The sequence below is a fragment of the Elephas maximus genome, chromosome 20 (genome assembly GCF_024166365.1).
Source record: "Elephas maximus indicus isolate mEleMax1 chromosome 20, mEleMax1 primary haplotype, whole genome shotgun sequence".
NCBI lineage: Eukaryota > Metazoa > Chordata > Mammalia > Proboscidea > Elephantidae > Elephas > Elephas maximus.
The window spans coordinates 41444881-41471895 of NC_064838.1; the positions used below are offsets into that span (position 1 = coordinate 41444881).

General features: G+C 42.4%; 1 protein-coding gene across 1 annotated transcript; it reads right to left on the bottom strand.

Annotated features, from left to right (window-relative positions):
* Nucleotides 1-293: 293 nt before the first annotated feature.
* Nucleotides 294-27015, bottom strand: ISY1 (ISY1 splicing factor homolog). Its single transcript, XM_049863159.1, has 11 exons — nt 26923-27015; nt 18141-18163; nt 17540-17591; nt 16315-16380; nt 16092-16134; nt 11586-11698; nt 8758-8875; nt 6781-6903; nt 5685-5806; nt 2141-2227; nt 294-1763 (listed from the first exon to the last, which is right to left on the bottom strand). The coding sequence occupies exons 1-11, from the start codon at nt 26923-26925 to the stop codon at nt 1656-1658; spliced, it is 858 nt and encodes a 285-aa protein (XP_049719116.1). The 5' UTR covers nt 26926-27015; the 3' UTR covers nt 294-1655.

Here is a 27015-nt window from a genome sequence, read left to right on the forward strand (position 1 = left end):
CCCCAGAAAGGACTTGCTCTGAGCACTCACCAAGTTTGCTCCTGAGCCCCCCCAAAGCCAGGCCCCTGGCAGGATCCCGGGTCCTAGGGGTGACCTGACCTGCCCTGCCTCCAGCCTTGACCCCTCTCCCCGCTGCACACACTCCCAGGTGCTTGCTGGGGGGCCCTCCCCTCTCGTCCCCTCTACAGATCCCCCAGCCTCACAGGACTGAGGCTCTGCAATCCCTTCCTCACCACCCCACTTCCTCTCTCTCCCTCCTCCCCACCCCCCCAGTCCCCACCTCTCTCCAGGGCCTCGCTGCCTCCTCCTGGCCTGGTCCAGCCACTGGCCTCCACAGCAAATCACACACCCACTAGGTCACTGCTCTTTTGCTCAGAACCTCTCCAGGGCTCCCTGCTGCCCTCGGCCTTCTTAAAGAGACATGGCCACTTTAGCCCCTGCACGTGGCAATTCTCTGACCACACCTGGCCCCTTGTGCGTGACAGCGTCTGCAGGCCAGGAGTCCCATTCACACAGCCCAGGTGGAGCCCCAGCCCAAAGGACACACACTGGTCTGACCCTAAGCTCTGACCCAGAGTGTAGGTGCCCCAGCTAGCGGCGCCCCATGCTGCAGCCTCTGCTTTAGGGTCTCCCCTGGGAGGAAAGACCCAGCTCAGCTGTGAGGTTTGGGCTCCCTTGTGTTCCTATGGCTCTGTGATGGAAGGCTCTCACACATCCACGTGTGATGCCCTGATCCGTGAGGTGCGGTCACTGGCCTGTTCTCAGCTGTGGCCACGGAGGCCGTGGGGAGGATGGGGTCTGCCCCCACCTCAGCTCTGAGGTGGAGCCTGGGGTTTGATCCCAGCCCCCTACACCCTCCTCACACCCTGGGACTGTGTTATGGAAGCTCTCTGGACAGCAGGACAGCTGGCCATTTCAGGGACTCTGAACCTCACAGTGGAACGCAACCATCGCTTCAGTAGTTAGCCCGGGGACTGAGCTGCAGATGGATGTTTCCTGTCATATAAAAATCTTTAATGAAAATAGGTCTCGTACAACAAGTTATAAAACAGAAGTAGCAAACTCAAAGTCTTCCCTCCAGGTAGGAATACACGAGGCTAGGGCAGTAGAGCCCTGATGAGCCAAGAGCACTCTTGGTCCAAGGGGGCAGCTCTTGCTGACTGCTAACAAGTGGGGCTGTGGGTACAGGGGTGGAACGTCCTCTCTATTTCAACAGAAGTTATAAATGTGTTTTTAAGGAAAACTGCATTTCTTAATGCTGGCCAGGAATTGATTCCCCCTCCCCAAATCACAGTACAATGCTAAGTAAAACACTTACAGGCAGCCAGGAAGCAATCTGTTTTACACACTCCAGAATAAAAACGAACGGACTCATCCAGTTGCAAAATATCTGTACAAAGGCGCTGGCTGAAATGTTCAGCATCAAGACATCTGCCAGGAAGGAGGCAAGGGATAGACCCCCATCCTCAGGCAGCAAATGAGGCGAGGAAAAGGTGAGAGAAGAGGGAAGGGTAAAGAAGCGTGCTGCCAGCCTGCCTGCCTGCAGTCCCACCACGGCAGAGTGGACAGTGGTCCTACAGCTTGGACATGAGCCAGCGGGGGATGGAAGAACTGCTGTAAGACCTCCTGGACCCCAACAAGCACCCTGCTGGGCCCTAATATCCCAGGAGCCGCTTGGCTTCTTCGCTCTGGGCCTGCAGGGTCTCACTTGCATATTTCTGAAGAAGCTCCATCTTCTTCCTTCGTACGAGTGCCTCCTCAATCTGCGGATATCAAGAGAGACGGGCTGATGTTTCATTCCCCTACTGTAGACCCCGCCAAAAGGGAGTTGGAGGGGAGTCCACTGAGGGGTCTAACTCAAAACCCAGATGATCTCCAGGGAGCCTCTCTCCAAGCTTTTTCCTGCTGCAAACATTGGAACCAAGAGACACTTGGTCAGCTTCATCTAAAGCAGAGGCTGCTGGCCTCTTCTGGAGTCTACAATGACAAGTGCCATGTGGTTGGGATTCAGAGCCGCCCTAATGAGTGAGCAGAATGAAGAAAATCCACTCAAGTGTTTTGTGGAGTCTGCTTTGAGGAGAGCCCTCCCTGGCACTTGGGAAGCTCAGCCTCAAACGGCAGGTGACATTCTCTGTCCTACCTCTTGCTGTGACGGCACTGGGACGTGAGCGATGAACTTCTGCTGCCCGTCTTCACCTCCTTTCTCCTGGCCACCTTCTTCATCAGACTGCAAACAGGGAACAACCCAAAGGTCATTAATAGGAGACCAGTTAAACCAATGTTGGTGCCTCTATGAAATGCACTACTCTGCAGCTGTTTTAAAATAAAGAAAGGAGTGAGGAAGCCCAGGACTAGGACAGAAAGAGATCTAAGACACTTTATTAAGAGTTCTATGCCATCTTTTGCATAAGGGGAGAAAATAAGAACAGGAACTACTAACAGCAGTGAGAACAAGGTGGATGGGGACAGGGTGGGAATGAGACTCTCTGCTGAATATCTTTACACACTTTTTGGTTTTTGAACCTTGTGAATTTATTACCTATTTTTTAAATTAATTTTAAAAAAGTAGGCCACCAGAAAAAAAAAGGATCAACCCTGGCTGCATATCAGTCAATATGGATTACTAGTAAACAAGGGAAATAATGTTGACTTCCAAATGTCAAAGAGGAGGACTGCTGTGAGAGGCTGGAGCCCACTGGGTGCCCCTCTGCCAGAGGCCCAGCACAGCCCTTCTCTGCACGGGCTCCCCGATGGAGCTGGCTTGTAAAATCCTCGGGTGGGAACCTCACATACACTGCTGGTAGTGATGCAAATTGGTAAAAGCACTTTGGAAAACCGTTTGGATGTATTTATCAAAGCTGGCTACATGCCTCCCTGATGATCTGGTAATTTCATACCTCGGTATATACTCAACAGACACAACGGCTTGTGTCGACCAAAACCACTCACACGGAAGTTCACAACAACCCTATTTATAAAGGCCCCAGCCCGAAAACTAAGCAAAGACCCATGGACATTAGACACAGGCTATGCATGATCCCATTTATACATAAAGTTCAAAAACAGGTAAGACTTAGTCTTATGGGACAACTCAGTCAGTTGGCATAATATGTAGTTCACAAAGTTCATGTTCTGCATCTAGTGAGGTAAGTAACGTCTGAGGTCTTAAAAGCTTGTGAGCAACCATCTAATATACAACTATTGGTCTCCACTTGTCAGGAGCAAAAGAGAAGGAAACCAAAGTCTCAGAGAAGAAACTAGTACAGGGCTAATAGCCTACACAAGCCCTCTTCTACCCTGAGACCAAGAGAACTAAATGGTGCCCGGCTACCACTACTGACTATTCTGATGAGGTCCACAATAGATGGACCCTAAAAGAATGGGAGAAAAATGAGGAAAAGAACTCAAATTCTTAAGAAGTCCAGACTTACTCTACCATTTGAAACTAGAGGACACCCTAAGACTATTGCTCTGAGGCACTCTGTAAACTCTGAACCAAAACTATTCCAAGGTCGCCTTTTGGCGAAACAACAGATTGGCACACAAAATAAAGGATATTACCTGTGAGTACGGGCTCCACTGAAAAACCGTCTATATGAGACCAAATAGGCAACAATTACTCTAAAGCAAAGATGGGAAGACAAGGGAGGCAGGGCAGCTAGAGCACCAGAAATGGAACAACCAGAACACAAAGAGAATGTTGACACATTGTGAAAAATGTAACTAATGTCACTAAACAATTTGTATAGAAATTGTCAAATGGGAACCTAATTTGCTGTGTGAACTTTCACCGAAAATAGAATAAAACGTTATTTAAAAAACAAGAAAACAACAGCTAAGACTAATGGGTTATTAGAGGCCAGGAGAGCGGCACCCTGGGGACAGGCGGGCCCTTAAGGAGGGACATGGGCAGAGCTCCTGGAGGCCAATCCGGTTGTTCCAGCATCCTGCACTTGCTATGTGGGTGTGCACCTTGTGGAGTTCACTGACCTGCACATTTACGACAGGGGACTTTTCTGTGCATGGACTACTGCTCGGCAAATGAGAAGGGATGACTGACCGCTGCAGCAACCTGGGTGGATCTCCAGGGCACGGTGCTGGGTGTAAAGGCCAACGTCAAAAGTTGGCATCCTGCCTGATTCCGTTTGTGTAACATCCTCAAAATGACAAGATTACAGAGATGGAGAACAGATCAGTGGTTGCTGGGGGTTAGGGATGGTGGTGGTGGGAGGTGACAGCAAAGGAGAGCAGGAGGAGATCTTTGTGGTGATGGAACAGTTCTGTATCTTGATTGCAATGATGGTTACAGGAATCTACACATATGATAAAATGGCATAGAAACACACACACAGGCATTACACCAGTGTCAGTTTCCTGGTTTGGATACCATATAACTATGTAATATGTAACCACTGGGGCAACTTGGGTGAAGGGTACATGGGACTTCTATGTATCATCTTGGCAACTTCCTGTAAATCTATAATGATTTCAAAATAAAAAGTAAAAAAATACAAATCCTTGGGTGCCTTCCATTGTTCCTCTGATGAAGAAAAAACCCTCTTCAGTGTGGAGTCCAAGGCCCTGTAGGTCCCACCCCTGCCTTGCCCTGGCTCCTCTCACACAGAGCACCCTGTACACCAGCCTGTTCCCTTCCCTCACACTCCCACGGTACTCTCAGCACACACCATTCCCTCTGCCTGGAACACTCTTCCTTCACCCTCCACTTAGTTAACTGCTCCCCATCTTCCACATCTCAGCTGAGGGGCACTTCCCCAGAAAAGCCCTCGAGGCTCCCCCAGCTCCACGTCGTCGCTCTCTCAGTTCTGTCACATCGTGGCTGCCACTGTCCACTCGTCTCTGTGCTCACTGGGTGTCTCCCACCTAGACTCTGAGCTCATGTGGAGCACATTCACTGCTGGGCCCTTTGGACTTGGCCAGGTCTGGCTCAGAGTACCGCTCGTTAAACAAACATCTGCTGAATGAGCAGATGAGTGTTGGCACCCAGAGAAAATCCTCCTCGAGCAGGCTGCCATCCTGCTTCAACCCTTCGCCAATCCCCCGTTAGTCAGCCAGACCTGAGCTCAGCCTAGGTCCTCTACATCCTGGGTAACCCTGACATCATCAGTGATGTCTCAGCAAGCTCCTCACACAGGGCCTGACCCATCACCCACACGAGTGACTGCCTTCCTCTTTCTCAGACAAGCAAGTCAGTTCAGGTCTGAGCTTGTCCAGGAGGGACACTTGCACACTCCAGGCACTTCAGGAGACCTGGGGGCTGGGGGGCACCACCTGAGAGGCAGGGATCATAGCTCCATTCCCGACCATGAACTGCCGAGGCAGTCTCTTCTCTGCTCTGGGCTTGTTTCCCATCGAATGGAGACGCTAGACGACAGAAGAGCTACGGGCACTGAGATTTTAAAAGAAATGATGAGGTCATGTGTTTACAAACCCAATTCCAGTATATCTCAGGAGGGTCTATCTCTAATAACTAAATAAATAATCCCTGGTGTAAAGCAGTTTACAAAGTGCTCTCACAGCCATTCCTTCCTGAAACTCTCCCTATAATCCTTTGAGGTGGTTTTCATGCCCATCTTCCAGGCAAGGAAGCTGAGGACTAGGCTGGGGATAGGGGCAGCCGAGCTTCCTTCTTGCCACTCCCCCCACTCTCCTGAAGCAAGGCATACCTCCTCCTCGTTGACAGCATAAATGTTGATCTCTTCCTCCTCCTCTTCCTCCTCTTCTTTTTCTCCTCTTGCCAGCCGGGCCTCTCTCTCTGTTTTCCACTTTTCCACTAATTCAGCTCTGACTAAAGACAACAGGGAGCAGGTGCTACTTATTCTAGTCTCTAAAAAAGCTTCAGACACTATGTAGGGAAAAGCCAAGATTCCCTTCCTGAATAGGACACCCTTCATTCTGCTCTGGTGGGCGGGAAATGGATTTGAGGGGCAGTCTGGTCTTCCCTCAGCCCTGGCTTTATGTTTCTACAAGGTAGGTTTGAGGAAAGGTCCCTGGGTCCTCTCTAGTTCAACAATCTGAGTGGGTTCCACACGCCCACTAGAAAACAGGAGCAGTGGTGGAGCATTCTGGAAAAGAGCTCTGGCCAAATCTAGCTCAACGGGTAAGATGGGGACTAACAATAGCTTGTCCCTCACAGAATTGTTGTGAGGCCTCAAAAGAATAACTTATAAATGCTCAGCAGAGTGTCTGACATACAGGAAGTGCTCAGAGAGTAACACCCACTGATGTTCTGTGGCTGTGTTTAAAGCAGATCTAAAAGCTACTTAACTGGGCACCATTTCACAATTTTGAGAAAGGTCAGTCTGGAAAGGCTCGAAATGGTAAACTCCTGAGGGACAGGGACCAGGCCAGATGCAGCTGTGTATACTTTCCCAAAGTGCTTCTGGCCCAGCACAGCCGTGACCGCCTCATACTTGTTTTGTGCTGTCAAGTCGATTCCGATTCATGGCGACCCTATAGGACAGAGTAAAACTGCCCCACAGGGCTTTCTGGGCTGTAATCTTTACAGGAGCAGATCGGCAGGTCTTTGATCCTGAAGAGCAGCTGGTGGGTTCAAACTGCCAACCTTTTGGTTCACAGCTGAGTGCTTAACCACTGCACCACCAGGGCTCTTCTCATAGCTATTAGGAAGAAGATAGTAACTCCATTTACGCTGAAGATCATTAACAACAAAACAAACTCCCTTCTGGCATAGAGCACTGTTTTCGAAGGACAGAACAGAAACCAGGTGTCATCTATAACGTGTAATGCCCAGAGACCTACGTTTCTTTTCATATTCCTGTTCCAAAGGCACGATAACACCGTCATCTTCATCTAAGTAACCGTAGTACTCAAAGTCGATTGCCTTCATGAGCTCAGCCCGTGTCTTTCTTGGAGGAGGAAGAGCTAAAAGAAAAACAGCATGAATTAGCTGAGTTTCCCAAAACACAATCACACTAAAGGCTTCTCCCTGTACAGAGCTATGCATCCACACAGTACGTACATCCATGAAGATAAGTGAAGCAGGCATGTCTCTATGGTAATGGAATTGTATAGTGGTACAACCTTAACTTCTTTTTCTCTTCACAACATTATATACAACGCATATGGGGAAGTCACTGTTTTTTGGCAGGCCGCCATCCATCCCCTTCCCCTGTTGGTAATGGCACCTTGTCCACCCTCTGCCTCTCTCAATCCATGTCCTCTGAGTGGTGACCACCATATTGGCTAGATTCAGGAGAGGGTATATAGTTGAAGCCTGGCCACAAAGATTGGCTTAGGACAGAACTATGATCCAGTCAAAACCAAGGAGGCTCAATTCTGAGAATTCTGTATGAGCTGCTTGGGGTAAAAAAAAATTGGTTGCTCACAGAGGACAAGATGATGAACTTGCCACCATAAGCAGGGAGCTAGCAGAGAGAGAGACTCACACAGTGGAAGCTGAAATTGCAATGTGGAGAAAGTGTGACTTGGATTCAGTCACTCCTGAACCCAAACGATCCGTGAGTTAGAGAGGAAGAAAAAGAGACAGAGAGACAATGTGATAGAGAAAGAGTGTTCTGTGTGGCCGTAGCAATGAATTACCGAATCCAGTAGAGAGTGTCATGGGGGGGACGGTTGGTGTCAGAATTGGTAAAGACGATGGAGAGAGGAGGCATGTCTGACCCCTGCCTCGTAGGAATCAACCTTGGCTGTTGTTCTTGGTTCTCCTCCCCTAAGCTGTTTTTACACATACATAGCATAATCTCAATTGAGGAGCCCTCTCTCCACAACCCTTTAAAAATTGGAGTGAAATTTGCCATCGTCAACATGTTGATGTTAACAATCATCATCTACAAGTTGTGAAAATGTGAGTAATATTTTTCTGGTTTTCTGTATTTTACAACTTTTTGTAACTAAAATATATTGCTTTCATAAATAACAGCATGATATTTAAACTTTGAATGATTTTTAAGTGATGGTAATGTAGCATGCAAAAACAGTTTTGGTATAATCAATTTTTTAAAAAAAGGATTTAGTAAAAATATAATTGTGTTTTGAAAAAACAGGGAAACCAACTGGAAGGAAATAGAGCAAAATGCCAACAGTGGAGAGAATACTGGTGTCATGCTTCTTTGGTTTTCACATCTTTTTCTATAATGTATTTAGACTACTTTTCTAAAAAGTAAAATTCGAAGGCACTAAAATTCTAGACCAGAGGTTTCAAGTTGCACTTTTGAAAGCCCTGAAGTTTGGCTAAAGCTCCCCAGGGGCCACTGTGTGGGGTGGAGAATGGAGGGGAAGGGAAGGCAGACAAGGACTCCCCACTTTATTCACACAGGGCAGCTCCCCTGTGATCCATGTTCACATACTGGAGCTCTGCCCAAGATTTCATTTGTTCTTCAGGCATAGTTTTTCAACTAGTAAGTAACTGAAACATGAACCTGATTTAATGAACTTCAGGGTCTGCCCCGACAGTTTCAGGAAACTTCAAACAGGGAAACTCTTCATTGAGACTGAGAGACTCGCATGTGCGAAGAGTGTGGGATTTAGCACCAGCCAATTCTGGACTCACTTTCCAGCCCCAACTGTGTGGCCTTGGGCCTGGGAGCTCAGTTCCCAGTTACGGCTTCTCATGGTAAAACAGAACAATAATTCCTACACTACAGGGCTGTTGGACAGCTAGGAAATAATACAGGAAAGCGCCCAGCATGTAGCACACCTGCTCTTATGTTTATTACCAACTAGAGGCTAAAACCTTCACAAACATGAGTTACTTACGTTCTTTTTCAAATAGCTCTCTAACACCAGGCAAATCTTTTGCTGCTCCAAAGTATTTGTAACCTCGATTTCCTGGGACTTCTTTCCCTTCGTGATCCAGCATTTTAGGGCCAACTTTCTTATTGGGAGGGAAAAAGAGAAAATCAATCTATTCCAATGTTTGCAAATATATTTCAAGATAATAATGCTAAACATAGAAAATTATTTATGTGCAAAGAAGAATATTATACTTTTTTATCACTTAAAAATCAACCTAGCTATCTAACAGTAGGGATAATTTAAGTAAATTACAACATAGTCACTCATGAAATATTTTCTATACCTTATGAACCATCGTTCTTATGAAACTCTTACATTGACTAAGAAAAATGCTTATGATATGATCTTAAGTGACCCAAGCATAAGAAAAAGTTGCAAACGCCCTAAATGGGAATCAGTAGAAGACAAATTAAATACATCCAGAAGAGGCGTTCTGTCGATTGAAAACAATGTCCACACCCTGAAGCTACTGCCCTAAGATAATTTTTTAAACCTTAAACCAAAAAGCCTCTGAAGTTTTCTCAAAACCAAACAATAGTTTAGCTTAACTATTACAAAAGGTCTGCCTTGAGCATTACACTCCTTTAAGAACTATCAATATGGGATCAAATTGACAACAGCAACTCGAAAGACTAGATAGGAACCTCAGGGGGCAGTGAGTTTATGTTAATGAGGGAGTAACAACTCAGAAAAGGAGGGTTAGAATGGTTGCACGACTTGAAGAATGTAATCAATGTCACTGAATTGTACGTGTAGAAACTGTTGAATTTGTGTATGTTCTGCTGTGTATATTCTCAACAACAAAATAAACAAAATTGAGAAGAAAAAACAAAAATAATGTCAACAACTAAAAGTAGTATGTGATCCTGGGCTGGGTCCTGTAGTAGAAGAGAAAAAAATGTTCTAAAGAACAAAACCAAAAACAAAACCATTGCCACGGAGTTAATTTGATAAAAATTATTGTATAAAAGTTAAATTTCTTAGGTTTTGATAACATACCATGGTTATATAAGGAAACATTCTTACTCTTAGAAAACGCACAAAGAAGCATTCAGGAGCAATGGAGCCGGATGTAGTCAACCTATCTTCAAATGGTTCAAAAAAATAAATCTCAAGGTACACATAGAAAATGATCATGCAAATACAGCAAAAACATTAAAAACTGGTTAATCTGCAGAAAGGGTTTATGGGAGTTCCCTATCCTGTTTTTCCAAGTTTCTATGAGTTCAAAAAAGTTTTTTCAAATGATTATTTACTGACATGAAAATGTGTTCCTGAAAGACTTACTGTTAAATAAACAGGGCATATAATTAGAATATGAACTAAATTCTGTAAAAACAAGCAAATGTATACACAGAAAAAATTATAGAAAGATAAATACATACTGTTTATATAATCAAAGTTAGTACTCTGAAAAGAAATTAAAAACCTGGAACCAAAATACATAGGGTGAGTGTGATCTGAATTATGGAAAAGCATTCACAGAAATACAATGGAATGAAGTATTCTAGTGCTTGTACCAAGGAAATGAGATTATGCCTGAATCCCGTTCTGCTTCTTCACACTTTTCTGAACTTTATAAATTTTCTACAATGATAATGTTTTTAGACTTAGAAAATGAAAATAAAATTCTTAAGCATTAAAAAAAAGTCTAGGAGAAAATATATAAAAACATTACTGATGTTGAATTTATGGTGGAACTTAAGAATATTTTACAAATTCATTTTTTAATGCTTGTGAGGTCAATTTTCTAGAAGGGTTAGCAAAATTATGCATTACTTTAAAGCAGTCTGACAGGAAATATAAAATCTGCATCACAGAACTGCTGAAGAGGTTAAGTGAGACCATCCATGAGAAAGTTCCAGCAGAGTGACTAGAAGAGAACAGGTACTCTCAATAAATGAGCAACAGGGAAATAAATGCTTCATCTGTAGGCCAGGTAGTAAAGTAAGAACTCTGGTTTTGTGTTAGACTTCCATAAAGGTAAGAACACCAATATGTAGGAAAATAGCATATGTTTCTTATGTAATATATTATAGCCCCTGATTAGATATGATTCAAATGATCTGAGGTAGATCTCCTCACAAACAGGTAAATGGGTTAGGTTCTGGAGCACCATTTTTCAGAGTCAAGATCCATTAGTGGGTCATAAAATCAATTAAGTGGGTCATAACCGTCATTAAAAAAAAATAAAAACAGAACAGAATAAAAAATATCAAAGTGCTTCATACGCAGTATTTTTTCAGTACGTTTTCTGTGTACCGGGTGTTGACATAAACTGTGTATGTGTGTTTTGCAATGTGTCACAGTTCTAAAAGTTTGAAAGCCACCGTTCTAGAGTATTGCATCTGTAAGAATCTAAAGACGGGAAAGAATGGAGTTTCCTTAGGTCCCTCAGTTAAAGAAGCCAACAAATGACTGCATGGCTGCACCCAATTCCCAAAGAGCTCAGTGAAGGTATATGAGGAGGCCATGGCCATCTTAAAGAAAAGGAAACTGGGGCGCTGAGAGATTAAGTGGTTTACTCAAGAGCATCAGGCTGGTAGTTTTAAGGGCCCTGTCTGTCTCTAAGGCCTATGCTGTGGAATTTTATGCATTATCCTGCCCATCCTTTTCACAAGTTTCCTGTCCATATGTGTCAGGCACTTTTCAAGCCTTCTTTCATTTATTGAATGCTACTCTGTGGCAGGCAGGGGCTGGAAGCTGCAAAGCCAGATAGAATCTACTCAGCCCGCCAAAAACCTCACCAGCTCACAAACCACACTCGACTGAGGCTGCTGCTCACTTACTCCATAATCAGGGCCACCCAGCTCCTTTATCCGGACTTCCCAGTGTCCTTTTTCTCTCAGCAGTTTGTTAATTTCATCATTCAGGTCACGGATTCGGAATTCACCTAACCCAGCTATAAAGCAAAAATATTAACAGCGTCATTCCTTCAAAATACCATGCAATGTCACAGCCTTAAAAATGTCATACCTACAAAGGTATATTACATGAAAATATTCATTCAAATTTATAAGAAAAAATTGACAAATAAATGAAAGGAAAAAGAATTATGAGCAGAGTTCCCACAAGCACAGAGAAAAAAAATATCTCATTAGCAACTGAAGAAATACAAACTGGAAAAACCCTGCAGAGTTCCATTTATACATCTATTAAAATAGCAAATCTTGAAAATAAAATATAAAAAACACTTGGCAAATGCCAGCAAAGATGCAGAGAGGCTGGTGTAAGCATTCACATCTGGCAGCATTCTGTGTGGGATTCGCCCTTTCAGGAAAGGACAGACTTTCTTCAAGGATTTCAACATATACAAGAAATCCTGTTGGGATTTTGATCGCGATTGTATGCGAAGACAGAAAGAACTGATATCTTTACTATGTTGTCTTCCAATCCATGAACGTAGTATATATCTCTCCATTTATTCAGGTCATCTTTGGCTTCTTTCATCAGTGTTTCATAGTTTTCAGTACACAGATCCTGCACATATTTTGTTACATTTATACCTAAATATTTCTTGTGTTTTGGTGCTATTATAAAAAGTACTTTTAAAAAATGTTCCATCTCTAGCAAAAGGACAAATATTGTATAAGACCACTATTATAAGATCTTGAGAAATAGTATAAACTGAGAAGATCACATACTTTTGTGGTTAGGAGGCGGGGAGGGAGGGAGGGTGGGAGAGGGTTATTTACTGATTAGTTAGTAGATAAGAACTACTTTAGGTGAAGGGAAGGACAATACTCAATACATGGAAGGTCAGCTCAACCAGGCTGGACCAAAAGCAAAGAAGTTTCCGGGATAAAATGAATGCTTCAAAGGGCAGCGGAGCAAGGGCGGGGGTTTGGGGACTATGGCTTAAGGGGACTTCTAAGCCATTTGGCAAAATAATTCTATTATGAAAACATTCTGCATCCCACTTTGAAATGTGGCATCTGGGGTCTTAAATGCTAACAAGCGGCCATCTAAGATGCATCAATTGGTCTCAACCCACCTGGATCAAAGGAGAATGAAGAACACCAAGGTCACACGATAACTATGAGCCCAAGAGACAGAAAGGGCCACATGAACCAGAGACTTACATCATCCTGAGACCAGAAGAACTAGATGGTGCCCGGCCACAACCGATGACTGCCCTGACAGGGAGCACAACACAGAACCCCTGAGGGAGCAGGAGATCAGTGGGATGCAGACCCCAAATTCTCATAAAAAGACCAGACTTAATGGTCTGACTGAGACTAGAGGAATCACGGCAGTCATGGTGCCCAAACTCTCTGTTGGCCCAGGACAAGAACCATTCCCGAAGACAACTCATCAGACATGGAAGGGACTGGACAATGGGTTGGAGAGAGATGCTGATGAAGAGTGAGCTACTTGTATCAGGTGGACACTTGAGACTGTGTTGGCATCTCCTGTCTGGAGGGGAGATAGGAGGGTAGAGAGGGTTAGAAACCGGCAAAATTGTCACAAAAGGAGAGACTGGAAGGAGGGAGCAGGCTGACTCATTAGGGGGAGAGTAAGTGGGAGTATGGAGTAAGGTGTATATAAGCTTATATGTGACAGACTGACTTGATTTGTAAACTCTCACCTAAAGCACAATAAAAAAAAATGTTCCATCTCTAATGATTCATTGCTAGTATATTAAAACAAAAATTGATTTTTATTTACTGAGCTTGTATTCTGTAACCTTGCTAAACCCAGTTATTCATTTCAGGAGCCTTTTTGTAGAGTCCTTGGGATTCTCTACATATAAAATTATGTCCTCTGAGAATAGAGACAATTTTTTTTTTTCCTTTCTAACCCATATGCCTTTTATTTCCTTTTCTTGCTTTATCATGCTGGCTAGAACTTCCAGGACAATGCTGAAGAGAAGTGGGGAGAATGGGTATCTTTGCCTTGTTCCTGATCTTAGGAGGGAAGCATCAGTCTTTTACCAGAAAGTATGATGTTGGCTGTAGGTTTTTTTGGTGGAAGCATTTTTTTCTGGGTAAAGGAGTTCCCTTCTATTCCCAGTTTTCTGTTTTTATTATGAATGAATGTTGAATTCTCTCAAATACTTTTTCTGCCTCTATGGAGATGATCATATAGTTTTCATTCTTTAGAATGTTGATATGGTGAATTACATTAATTAGGTTTTAAATGCTCAACCAGCCATGCAACTGGCTGTGATGTATCATCCTTTTTATATATTGCTGGATTTAACTTGCTAATATTTTGTCAATGAATTTTATATGTTTATCTGTGAGGGATATTGGTCTATAGCTTTTCTTTTCTTGTAATATCTTTTTCTGATTTTAGTATCAGAGTAATGCTGGCCTCTTCAACTTTCTGGAAGAGACTGAGTATAACTGGCATTATTTCTTCCTTAAATATTTGGTAGAATTCATCATTGAAGTCATCTAGGCCTGGAGATTTCATTGTTGCAAGGTTTTTAACTATGAATTCAATTTCTTTTATAGATATAGGGCTACTCAGCTTATGTATTGCTTTTAGAGCAGTGCTTCTCAACAGCAGCACTAGTGACACTTCAGGCTAGAAAATTCTTTGTAGGACGAATTGTAGGATGCTTAACAATATCCCTGGCCACCACCCAACAGACGCCAGTAGCAACCCTCCCTTCCTATTCCACCCACCAGTTGTGACAACCATAAATTTCTCCTACTCAGCCAAATGTCCCCTGAGGGGTAAAATCGCCCCCCTTTCTTGAGTTAGTTTGGTAGTTTGTGTCTTTCAAGGAACTGGTCCATTTCATTGCAGTGCAATTGATTACTTTTGTGTGGCCTTTCTAGCCATGGTCTTGAAACTCCCGCCCAGGTGACTGGGTGGGACTGTGTAAGACAGGGTAATTGTGGCCCACCAAGGGGATTGGTCAGTTTCACTTTAAAAAGAGAGCCAATTCCAGAGCAGAGAGGACAATCTCAGAACCATGAAGGAAGAGGAGCAAGAAGCCAGCACATCCTTTGGACCTGGGATCCCTGCACTAAGAAGCTCCTAGACCTGGGAGACAGCAAGCTATAACCTTGAACACGGTGAGGTGCACTGGCAGGAAAGACCCAACAGCAGAGACCTGGCAGCAGGAGACAGCTTGGTGGGGTTCCCAGCCCACAGAGAGAGAAAGCTGAGTGCCTATGGGCAGAGGCCAAGGTAACTGTATCCCGAGTGTTTCTGAGCCTGAATTGTAACCGTTACTTCCCTAATAAACCCCATAAGCCTGAGTATGGTCTGTGAATTCTGTGTGGCCACTGCAAAGAATAATCAAACCCAGGAGAGAAGTAGAGAGTGGTGTGGGAAGAAAAGTTGGTGTCAGAATTGGTAAAGATGGAGGAGAAAGAAGGCATGTCTGACCTCCGCCTCATGGGAATCAGCTTTGGGATGTTGATCTTGATTTTCCTTTCCCTGTGTGAAGTTAAAGGAGGTCAGGCACTGCTTCCATGCTGTTTTTACATTCATCTGAATTACTGAATTTATGGGTATGAAGTTATTTGTAATATTCCCTTATTATCCTTTTAATAATTTTTAGGGTCTGAGGTGATGTTCCCAATCTCATTCCTGATGTTGGTAATCTGTGTCCTCACTCTTTTTTTTTCTTAGTAAGTCTGGCTAGAGGTTTATCAATTTTATTGATCTTTTTAATTTACTTTCCCTATCAGTTTCATTGATTTCCGATCTTTATTATTTCCTTCATTTTGCTTGCATTGGGTTTAATTTGCTCTCCTTTCTAATTTCTTAGTTGGAAGCTTATACAATTGATTTGAGACATTTCTTTCCTATTATTTTAATGCTATAAGTTTTCATCTAAGAACTACTGCTTTAGCTGTAGCCCATAAATTTTGACACGCTAGTTTTTTTTCATTCTCACCCAATACAAAATATTCTGCAATTTCTCTTGTGGTTTCCTCTTTGATACATGGGTTATTTAGAAGTATGTTATTTAATTTCCAAATGTTTGGGAATTTTCCAGATCTTTTTCTATTATTGAGTTCTAGGCTAATCCTGTTATAACCAGAGAACATATCTGCATGATTTCTATTATTTTAAATTTGTTAGCATTTGTTTTATAGCTCAGAATATGTTCTATCCATGTGCACTTAAAAAAAGAAACTGTATTCTGCTGTTGTTAACTGTTACAACAATGTCAACTAGGTCACACTATTCCATAGTATTATTCAGGTCTTATATGTCCTTACTGATCTTCTGTCTACTGTTGTATCAATTACTGAGAGAGGGGGATGAAAGTCTCTAAGTCCAATTGTGGATTTGAGAATCCAGCACTTTAAGGAGGACGGTTAGCTTACCATTCTGAATCTGAGCCACTTTTTTAGAGATCTCTCCAATAATCTGTGAAATGAAAGGTAATAAATTTTCATGACACTTGAATATTCCTGAAAGCATATTAAAAATACAATTCAAAATTAGTAATTAAAAATACTTAGAATTCTGGCTTAAAAATCAATCAGATAATAAGAAGCATTCAGAGACTTGTTTCTTCTACTAAGATCAGATTCACCCAGAACGTACCTGCCGTCTCCACTTTTCAGCTTTGGGCAGCTCGGTACATTCTGAGGCAAGAAAGGGTCTTCGTTCCTAGGGAGTAATAAAATGCACACGTTGCCACTGCGCTAGTTACAAGCTTCTTGCAACATTCACAGCGGGTTCAGATCTGGGGCCTAAAATGTCTAACGGTCTAACCACACTTGAAGTTTCAGTTCCAGATGACCGTCATCAAGCCTAAACCTAACTCTACAATCTCTCTTTAGGAAGCAACCATACGGGCAAACACATTCGCTACAGTGTATCTAATACAGTGAAACACTGGAAACAACTTTAATGTCCAATTACTGTTATATTGAGATTCTTTCTATCCAACGGAGACTTGGCTAAATAAATTTTAGGTTATATCCACTTCATGAAATATTTATACTACCTTAAGAAACGATGGTTATTAGTGTTTAGAACAAAGATATGCTTATATTATTTAAAGTAAAAAGAGTAAGATATAAAACTATTTTATGAGATAATAAATACGCTAAAATATGTACACATACACTTGAGCCGAGAAAAAAACACTGCAAAGAAATAACCAGAAAATATTAATAACTGCAGTTGGCTTTGGGTAGTAAAAATATAAGAGACTATCCTCCCTCTTCTTTTTATTTTTCTTTCTTTTCTAACTTGTCTATGAATATTGCTTTCGTAAAAAATGACAGTTGATAACTGTTGAAGGTAAATGATGAGTTTGCATTCAGAGGGATCTTTATAACATTCTCTGAACTTCTGTATACATTCGAAACTTTCCATAATAAAAATGTTTTTAAAAAGAGATAGAACATAGATATATGTGTGTGTGAGTACAAATTTTAAAAAAACAAAGAAAGAAAAATTTTCAAAGAGTGGTATATAGTATCCATAGCCTGGCTGAGTCTCCATGAGTTGAGATCACTTACTAGTTTCAGCTTAGAGCTGCTCCCCAGATCACACTCTACTTTCCAATATTCAGTATTCGACAGAGCTGGGGTAATAAGGGGACTCAACCATCAAGTTACAGAGGAGATGGAAGAAGCAAAAGCCAGATTATTGCACTGCCCTAATTACAAGAAGGCACACCTGGAATTCAAGTGTATAGACTCTTAATTAAAGCAAGCACAGACAGGAAATAGTAAGATTTGGAGTTTAAAGTCTCCCTGGGAGTTTTACTGCATTTGTTCTTGACACTTTACAATTCATGAGGAAGCGATACACCAACCTTCACTTTTCCCTCTTCCAGCTGAGCTTGGCGAAATCTTGCTAAGGCCGTCCTACCAGGGATAGAGAAGATGCTGTTAGGTTCTGCTCACAGATTTCTTATCACCCAGGTTCCTCGATGGGGTAGACTGCTCGCGGCCATATTTAATGTCATCCATATACACACTGTGATTAAGAAACCACAGGGCAGTTAAGGGCTTCCACGTTCCAAGAAGTAGTTTTTATGAGGAGGCCACTTGAGTTCTTGAACAAACAAGTATCTATTTTACTTACACCGTGTGTAAGGAGTGTGAGAAACTCCACTAATCAGACCCCTGTGGTGAACAAAATATCCTAAAGACCAGTATCACAGGGTGCCCCAGGTGTCATTCGCACAGCCCCTGTACCATCTCCTGGTGAACAAATGTTTATTCACCCTAAGTCTGGGAGCTGTCAGAAAATACTAACAGGAAAATCAAACGGGCAGATATGAGAATGCTATTTTAAAACACATGAAGATAGAAACAACTTCTCGAAAGGCTCATATGCCAAATATTAAAAACCATTCCATGGTAGATAGTGAGTTATATAAAATTTACATCCAAAAACCAGTTGATACTTACATGGCCTTTTCTGCATTTCGAGCCTGGAAGGAAAAAGAAAAATGCCAATGTTTAAAATATCTTTTTTTTTTTCCATTTACTCCTTAGTGAAAAGTTTTACAAAGACACAGTCATACACAGAATGCTTGAACCAGTCCATGAACGACAGCAACAATAAAAAAAAAACGAAATCCAAAACCTGTGACTTACGTTGCTCCCTTTACCTAAACGGTTTCCTCCCCCACTGTCCTCACTCCCCCTGTATCTCATTCCCCTTGTAACTCCTACTCACCTTTCAAAATTTACCTGTGTCATCACCACCCCAGGAAGTTCTTCCCTCACCCCTTCTTCCCAGTTGGGCTGGGGCCCTTTCATCTGGGCTTACACCAACCACAGCACTTAATACCCAGTATGACAGCTGTCTGTTCTCTGCCAGTGGAATCTGGGGAAGGAAAACCTCAAGACTGGCTTCTACAAAGTGAGTTTTATGTAAGCACTGTCATACTAGTGACATTACCATCAGAGAGAGAACACGTTTTCTGAGCTGTAGCGTAAGTAGAAAGAGTACTTGCTGAGTCAGGGACCTGAATTTTACTCCTAGCTCTACCACCTACCATTCCTGAGAAGTAGTCTCTTTAAGGCTCATTTTCCCCATCTTTACAACAGGGATCATACTTCTCATCTCGTGGGAATGCCGTGAGGATTTAATGAAATAAAGATATGAAGATATCAGCCATGCAGTTCGTAGATACTCAGCAAAAGTGAATCTAACTTAAATCTCCTTTCATACCCTCCCTTTCAACTGACCCAGGGACAAACTTGGCAAATACTTAGTGGATAAATAAAAATGACATCTATCATGGAATAAAAGAGAGAGGCTTTCCCAGGGGAAGCCATCACCTTGAAGGCTAAGGCTGTGTCTTACCTATTTGTGATGGTTAATTTTATGAATCAACTTGGCTAGGCTAGGGTTCCTAGTGGTTTGGCCAAACATGATGCTAGTTGCTCTTCCATAACGTAATCTAATCTAATATAATCAATCAAGTGAAAAAGGAGTTTCCCTAGGGTGTGTTCTGCTTCCAAACTACAAATAGGTATTTTGGTAGAACTCTCGCTCCACACTGCACTGTTTCCATCACCTGACCTATGGATCCTGGGAAATAAGCCTGCAGGAGTCTCCAGCCTGCTGCCTGACCTACAGATTTTGGACTTGCCAGCCCCCACAATCACGTCAATCAACCCCCTGAAGTAAAGCTGTATCTATTTATCTATAGAGGGAGAGAGAAGTAGTTCAGTAGTAAAATTCTCACTTTCCATGTGGGAGACTGGGGTTCAATTCCTGGCCAATGCACCTTGTGCGCAGCACCACCCATCTGTCAGTGGAGGTGTGCATGTCACTACAATGCTGAACAGTTTTCAGTAGAGCTTACAGGTTAAGATGAGCTAGAAAGAAAGGCCTGGCAATCTACTTCTAAAAATCAGCCAATGAAAACCCTATGGATCACAATAGTCCAATCATGAAGATGGTTCAGAACTGGGCAGTGTTTCATTCCATTGTGCTATGAGTTGCCATGAGCCAGTGGCCAACTCAGTGGTAGCTAACATCTATTTATCTACCTATACGCACAAGGATAAGTTAAAAAGTATTGCCACTCGGGTTCAGTTCTGCAATCAGTGGATGGCTGCCAACAAATTCTCTCAGTTAACACACCTGTCTTAGTCTCGTTAGCGTGCCTTCAAAAAAAAAGGATACTTGTTATACCATGGGAAAAAATGATTTTGATTTTGAAGTCACAGCTAATATCAAATTTTTAACAAAACTCAAGTGGACATCTTCCCAAATCACTGGAGCTTTGCAACAGCTTATGGGAATGCTGCTCCACATAAAACAACAGGTTTTAGAAGGATCAAGCACTTTATGGAAGGTCAGGAAGACCTCAAAGATGAGCCAAAAGAGGGAAGACTACTCAGAAGGTTATGGTGACTATTTTGGGGGGATTCCAAAGGGATAATCTTGATAGATTTTCTTGAAGGACACAGGAAGATTATAGGGGCTTATTACAAAGGAGTTTTAAGAAAACTGAAAGCTGCATTGGTGAGAAAAAGGCCAGGAAATTTGCACTGAGGAATTTTTTTCCAGCACAGCAATGGACCTGCTCATTCTTTGAGGGCAGCAAGGGCTCCCTTACAAGAATTTCATGGGAAACCTTACCTACCCTACAGCCCTGATCTTGCCCCTTCAGACTTCTCTTTTGTTTCCAAAACTCAAAGAACATTTAAAAGGAACACGTTTTGAGTCCATTGATGATGCGAAAACTGCTGTTTTGGCGTGGTGTAAATCAAAGAGTGAAGAATTCTTTGGGGAAGGATTAGAGAGATGGAAACACCACCTTCAGAAGTGTATCGACCTAGATGGAGGATATGTCGAGAAATAATAATTTCACGTTTTGATATTTTTGTTTAATAAAGGTTTCTATGATTCTGTAGCAATACTTTTTGACTTACCCTCGTGTGTGTGTATATATATATATATACACATACATATACATATACACACTCATATATATACCTCAGTGGTTCTGTTTCTCTAGAGAACCATAAGACACTACTTCAATTCTTCATTGAAGTCTATTGTTACTGTTCTCAGGTGCTGTCGAGTCAGTTTCGATTCATAGTGACCCTATGTACAACAGAACGAAACATTGCCTTGTCCTGTATGATCCTCACAAGTGTTGCTAAGTATGAGCCTACTGTTGTAGCCACTGTGCCAATCCATCTCGCCAAGGGTCCTCCTCTTTTCTGCTGACCCTCTAAGCATGATGTCCTTCTCCAGGGACTGGTCTCTCTTGATAGCATATCCAAAGTACATGAGACAAAGTCTCATCATCCTCACTTCCAAGGAGCACTCTGGCTGTATTTCTTCCAAAACAGACTTGTTGTTGGTTCTTCTGACAGTCTGTGGTATATTCAATATTTTTCGCCAACATCCCAATTCAAATGCATCAATTCTTCTTTGGTGTTCTTCATTCATTGTCCAGCTTTTGCATGCATACGAGGCAATTAAAAATATCGTGGCTTGGGTTCGGTGCACCTTAGTCCTCAAAGTGACATATTTGCTTTTAAACACTTTAAAGAGGTCTTTTGCAGGAGATTTGCCCAGTGCAATAGGTTATTTATTGACTGCTGCTTCCATGGACGTTGAAATGATTGTAAAATGAAATCCTTGACAACTTCAATATTTTGTTTATCATGATGTTGCTTATTGGTCCAGTTGTAAGAATTTTTGTTTTCTTTATGTTGAGGTGTAATCCATACTGAAGGCTGTACTCTCTGATCTTCATCAGTAAGTGCTTCAAGTCCTCTTTATTTTCAGCAAGCAAGGTTGTGTCAACTGCATATCACAGGTCATTAATGAGTCTTCCTCCAGTCCTGACGCTGCATTCTTCTTTGCATAGTCCAGCTTCTAGAATTATTTGCTCAGCATACAGACTGAATAAGTATGGTGAAATGATACAACCCCGATGCACACCTTTCCTGATTTTAAACCACACAGTACCCCCTTGTTCTGTTCGAAGGACTGGCTCTTGATCTATGTACAGGTTCCACATGAGCACCGTTAAGGGCTCTGGAATTCCCATTCCTCACAATGTTATCCATAATTTGTTATGATCCACACCTTTGTACACACAGGTAAACACCTTTCTGCTATTCTCTGCGTTCAGCCATGATCCATCTTATATCAGCAATGATATCCCTCATTTTGAATCCAGTTTGAATTTCTGGCAGTTTCCTGTGGATGTACTGCTGCAACCACCTGTGAATGATCTTCAGCAAAATTTTACTTGCGGGTGATATTAATGATACTGTTATGTAATTTCCACGTTCTGTTGGATCACCTTTCTTTGGATTGAGCACAAATATGGATCTCTTCCAATCGGTTGGCCAGGTAGCTGTCTTCCAAATTTCTTGGCACAGATGAGTGAGCACTTCCAGCACTGTATCCAATTGTTGAAACATGTCAACTGGTATGCCGTCAGCTCCTGAAGCCTTGTTTTTTGCCAATGCCTTCAGTGCACCTTGGACTTCTTCCTTCAATACCATCGGTTCTTGGTCATATGCTACCTCCTTCAATGGTTAAAGGTCAACTAATTCTTTTTTGTACAGTGGCTCTGTGTATTCCTTCCATCCTCTTTTGATGCTTTCTGTGTCGTTTAATATTCTTCCCATAAAAACCGTAAAAATTATAACTCAAGGTTCAAATTTTTTCTTCAGTTCTTTCAGCTTGAGAAATGCCAAGTGTGTTCTTCGCTTTTGGTTTTCAAACTCCAGGTCTTTGCACATTTCATTACAATACTTTACTCTGTCTTCTCAAGCCACCCTTTGAAATCTTCTGTTTAGCTCTTTTACTTCATCATTTCTTCCATTAGCTTTAGCTGCTCTACATTCAAGAGCAAGTTTCAGAGTCTCTTCTAACATCCATTTTGGTCTTTTCTTTCTTTCTCATCTTTTTAATGACCTTTTGCTTTCTTCACGCATGATGTCCTTGATGTCATCCCACATCTCTTGTGGTCTTTGGTCATTAGTGTTCAATGTGTCAAATCTAATCTTGAGATGGTCTCCAGATTCAGGTGGGATATACTTACAATCCTATTTTGATTCTCATGGACTCATTTTAATTTTCTTCAGCTTCAACTTGACCTTACATAGGAGCAGTTGATTGTTCTGCAGTCCACCCCGGCCTTGTTCTGACTGATGATATAAAACTTTTCCATAGTCTCTTTCCACAGATGTAGTCAATTTGATTCCTGTGTATTCTTTCCAGTGAGGCCCATGTGTATATTTGCCAATTATGTTGTTGCAAAATTCTATAGTGCAGTCTCTTCTGGGGTCATTTCTATCACCAAAGCCGTATTTTCCAACTACCAATCCTTTTTCTTTTCCAACTTTCATATTCCAATCACGAGTAATCATCAAAGCATCTTGACTGCATGTTTGATCAATTTCAGACCTCACAAACTGGTAAATATCTTCAGTTTCTTCTTCTTTGGGATTAGTGGTTGGTATGTAAATTTGAATAACTGTCGTATTAACTGGTCTGTCTCGTAGGTGTATGGATATTATCCTATCACTGACAGCGTTGTATTTGAGGATAGATCTTGAAATGCTCTTTTTGATGATGAATACGCCATTCCTCTTCAATTTTTCATTTCAGGCATAGAAGACCATATGATTGTCTAATTCAAAACGGTCAATACCAGTCCATTTCAGCTCACTAATGCCTAAATATCAATGTCTATGTGTTCCATTTCATTTTTGATGACTTCCAATTTTCCTAGATTCATACTTCGTACATTTCATGTTCCTATTATTAATGGATGTTTGCAGCTGTTTTGTCTCATTCTGAGTCATGCCACATGAGCAAATGAACATGCCAACAACTTGGCCCCATCCACGTTGTTGAGGTCGACCCTACTTTGAGGAGGCAGCTCTTCCGCAGTCGCGTTTTGAGTGCCTTCCAACCTGAGGGGCTCATCTCCCAGCACTACTGTATCAGACAACGTTCTGCTGTTATTCATAAGGTTTTCATTGGCCAATTTTTCAGGGGTAGATCACCAGGTCCTTCTTCCTAGTCTGTCTTAGTCTGGAAACTCCACTGAAACCTGCCCACCATGGGTGACCTTGCTGGTATTTGAAATCATGGTGACACAGCTTCCAGCATCACAGCAACACATAAGCCCCCACAGAATGACAAACTGACAGATATGTGGTAGCCATTAAAGCTTACATATTTTAAATATTAAATTCAGTGTTTTTCCATGTTTAACACTGTGTTGCTGCCGTTAGCTGCCGTCGAGTTGAGCCTCGACTCATGGGGACCTCATGTACAACATAATTGGATCATTATGTTGTACATGAGATACACAGATAGGTTTTTGTTGCTGTTGTTGAGAAGAAGCCCTGGACGTGCAGTGGTTAAACTGAACGGCTGCTAACCAAAAGGTCATCAGTTTCAGCCCAGCAGACACTCCGCAGGAGAAAGATGTAGCGGTCTGTTTCCATAAAGATTACAGCCTTGGAAACCCTGTGGGGTGGTTCTACTCTGTCCTATATGGTCACTATGAGTTGGAATCAATTCAATGGCAATGGATGTTGCTGAGAATATACACAGCAAAACACACAAATTCAAAAGTCTCTACACGTATAATTCAGTGACTGATTACATTCTTTGAGTAGTGCAACCATTCTCATCTTCCTTTTCTGAGTTGTTCCTTCCCATTAACAAAAACTCACTGCCCCCTAAGGGTCCTATCTAATCTTTCGAGTTGCTGTTGTCAATTTGATCCCATGTAGATAGTTCTTAAAAGAGCATAATGCTCATGGCAGACATTTTGTACTAGTTAAGCTAAACTGTTGGTTGGTTTTAAGAAGACTTCAGGGGATATTTTTAGTTTAAGGTTTAAAGATTATCTCAGGGCAATAATTTCAGGGGTTCATCCTGCCTCATAGCTCTAGAAAGTATGGAATTTAGAATTTTAAATTCTGTCATGCGGTTTGGCTCTTTTGATGAGGATTTTTCTATAGAATCTTTGATCAAAATGTTCAGCAATGGTAGCTGGGCACCATCCAGTTTTTAGTCTCATGGCAAAGGAGCCAGTTGTTCATGGAAGTAATTAGCCACACATTCCATTTTCTCCTCCGATTCCTGAGTCTCCTTTTTCTTCTGTTGCTCCACTAGAATAGAGACCAATTGTTGTGCCTTGGATGGCCGCTTGCAAGCTTTTAAGACCCCAGGAACTACGCAACGAACTGTGAGGTACAGCAGAAGCACTGAACACGTTATTAGGCCAATTAATTGGGATGTCCCATGAAACCATGACCCTAAACCTCCAAACCAAGGAATCAAATCCCATGAGGTGTTTGGCTGTACACAGGCAGACTCAGCAGCTACTTTTTTTTTTGTCATTGTAAATATATCTATCACACAACTTTCGCCAATTCAACTTTTTATAGGCATACAACTTATTGATAGCACTTACTATAATAGCTATGCAACCTTACCCTTAATCAATGTGATTTGTTTATCTACACATCACCGTAAACCGAAACTCAGTATTCCATAAATGATAGCCCCCTCTTCCCCCTCCCTCCCACCCCTGGTAACCACTTATAAACTTTGGTCTCTGTACCTCCGTTTTTTCTTGTATTTTTACATAAGTGAGGTCATACAATATTTGTCCTTTTATGACTGACTTATTTCACTCAGCATAATGTCTTCAGGCTCCATCCACATTGTAGCATGTATCAAGATTTCATTTCTCCCACTGGCTAATTAATATTACATTGAATGTATATACCACACTTTGTTTACCCATTCATCTGCTGGTGGGCATTTAGGCTGTTTCTGCCTTTTTTGGCTTTGTGAATAGTGTTGTAGTGAGATTCATAGGGTCTTCATTGGCTGATTTTTGGAAGTACATCGACAGGCCTTTCCTCTTAGTCTGTCTTAGCCTGGAAGTTCCCAAGAAGCCTGTTTAGCATCGTATCAACGCACAGGCCTCCAGTGATAGACAGATGGTGGCTAAGCTGGAGGTGCCTTGACCAGGAATCAAACCCAGGTCTCCTGCATGAAAGGTGAGAATTCTGCCACTGAAACACCACTGCCTCCAACTCTGTGCTAGGTGCTAGGAACTTTGCCATGATTCTTGCTTTCAAGGGAGCTCATAGGAGCTCCCCCAGAAAACTACAAATTAATATAGTAATAGGGTACATACTCAAGGTGATGGAAGTCTGTAAATATGTATATGTGATAGTGAGAGTTATAGAAAATACCTAATAGCTCCTGTAGATAGAAACATCAAGGCTCAAGGTTCCTTCTCCCCTGCTAGGGAATGGAGGGAGGGGATTCCCTATGACTGTCAGAGTTTAGAAAGGAAAATCCCTCAAGTCTGGGCAGGGCAGTATGAAGCAGTGACTTGGGGCAAATCTCACATAAAAGGCTGCTTCTAGGACTAGTGTCTCTCCTTACTTGGGCTCTTGTGATCATCGATCTGCAATGGCTTCCAATACCTCTTTTACAGCCTTACTATATAGTGTCATGTGCATCTTATATCAGCTTCATTAATGAAAATATCACAGTAACTAACATGCACGAGCGATTCCTTTGCACCAGTCCTGTGCATTCTCATAGTTCCACGACGTGAACGCTTCTTGAACTAATGAAGGAATCAAAGGACGCCAAACCAAGCGAGCACACTCGTATTCAATACCTCCTGTCCATGCCATTTATTCATTCAGTAGTTACGGAACACCTACGACGTGTCAGGCACCTTGTTAGACATTAAAGAAGCAATGGTAAACAGGCCCTACTCTCGAGAACCTTATATTCTTGTGAGGAAGACCGACAACAGGCGGTCTATTATTAAACCAATTCCAGAAACATATAGCCACAACTACTCTTCATCTCCGCTGTGGGACTTGGGAGCCAACAATTCAGCCCGCGCCATGCACCGTGACTCCGGGTAGGTCCTTGCGCCTCTCTGTGCCCCGATTTCCTTTTGATAACGTAAAGAGTGTCAATGGGATTAAATACTGTCCAAGATGATCATGCGGTCCCCAAGGTTCCAGCTTTCTCCTCCAACTAATGACAGCTACACAAGGCAGGAAGAGAACTCCCAAGGTACAGCCGAGGAGCATGAGGCCAGCAGCGGTGTCCGGCTGGGCTCCAGGGCCAGAAGCGCCCCAGGAGGGGCTGGGAGTCCTCCCCGCCTGCCCGCTAGCCCACCCCCACGCCCACCCCACTCACCATGCTGCGGGGAAGGGAGCCACCCCCGGGCGGCGCGGCCCCGTCCCCGGTAGCTTCACAATCGTCGCAGACCGGCCCTGACCGGAACTGAAG

What these genes read in the sequence shown, in the direction of transcription:
- ISY1 (XM_049863159.1), bottom strand. An exon ending in CGAAATGCAGAAAAGGCCAT is followed by an intron (nt 17,592 to 18,140) that starts GTAAGTATCAAC and finishes TATCCCTGGTAG; the next exon opens with GACGGCCTTAGCAAGATTTC. An exon ending in TGGAAGAGGGAAAAGTGAAG is followed by an intron (nt 16,381 to 17,539) that starts GTTGGTGTATCG and finishes ATTACTCCCTAG; the next exon opens with GAACGAAGACCCTTTCTTGC.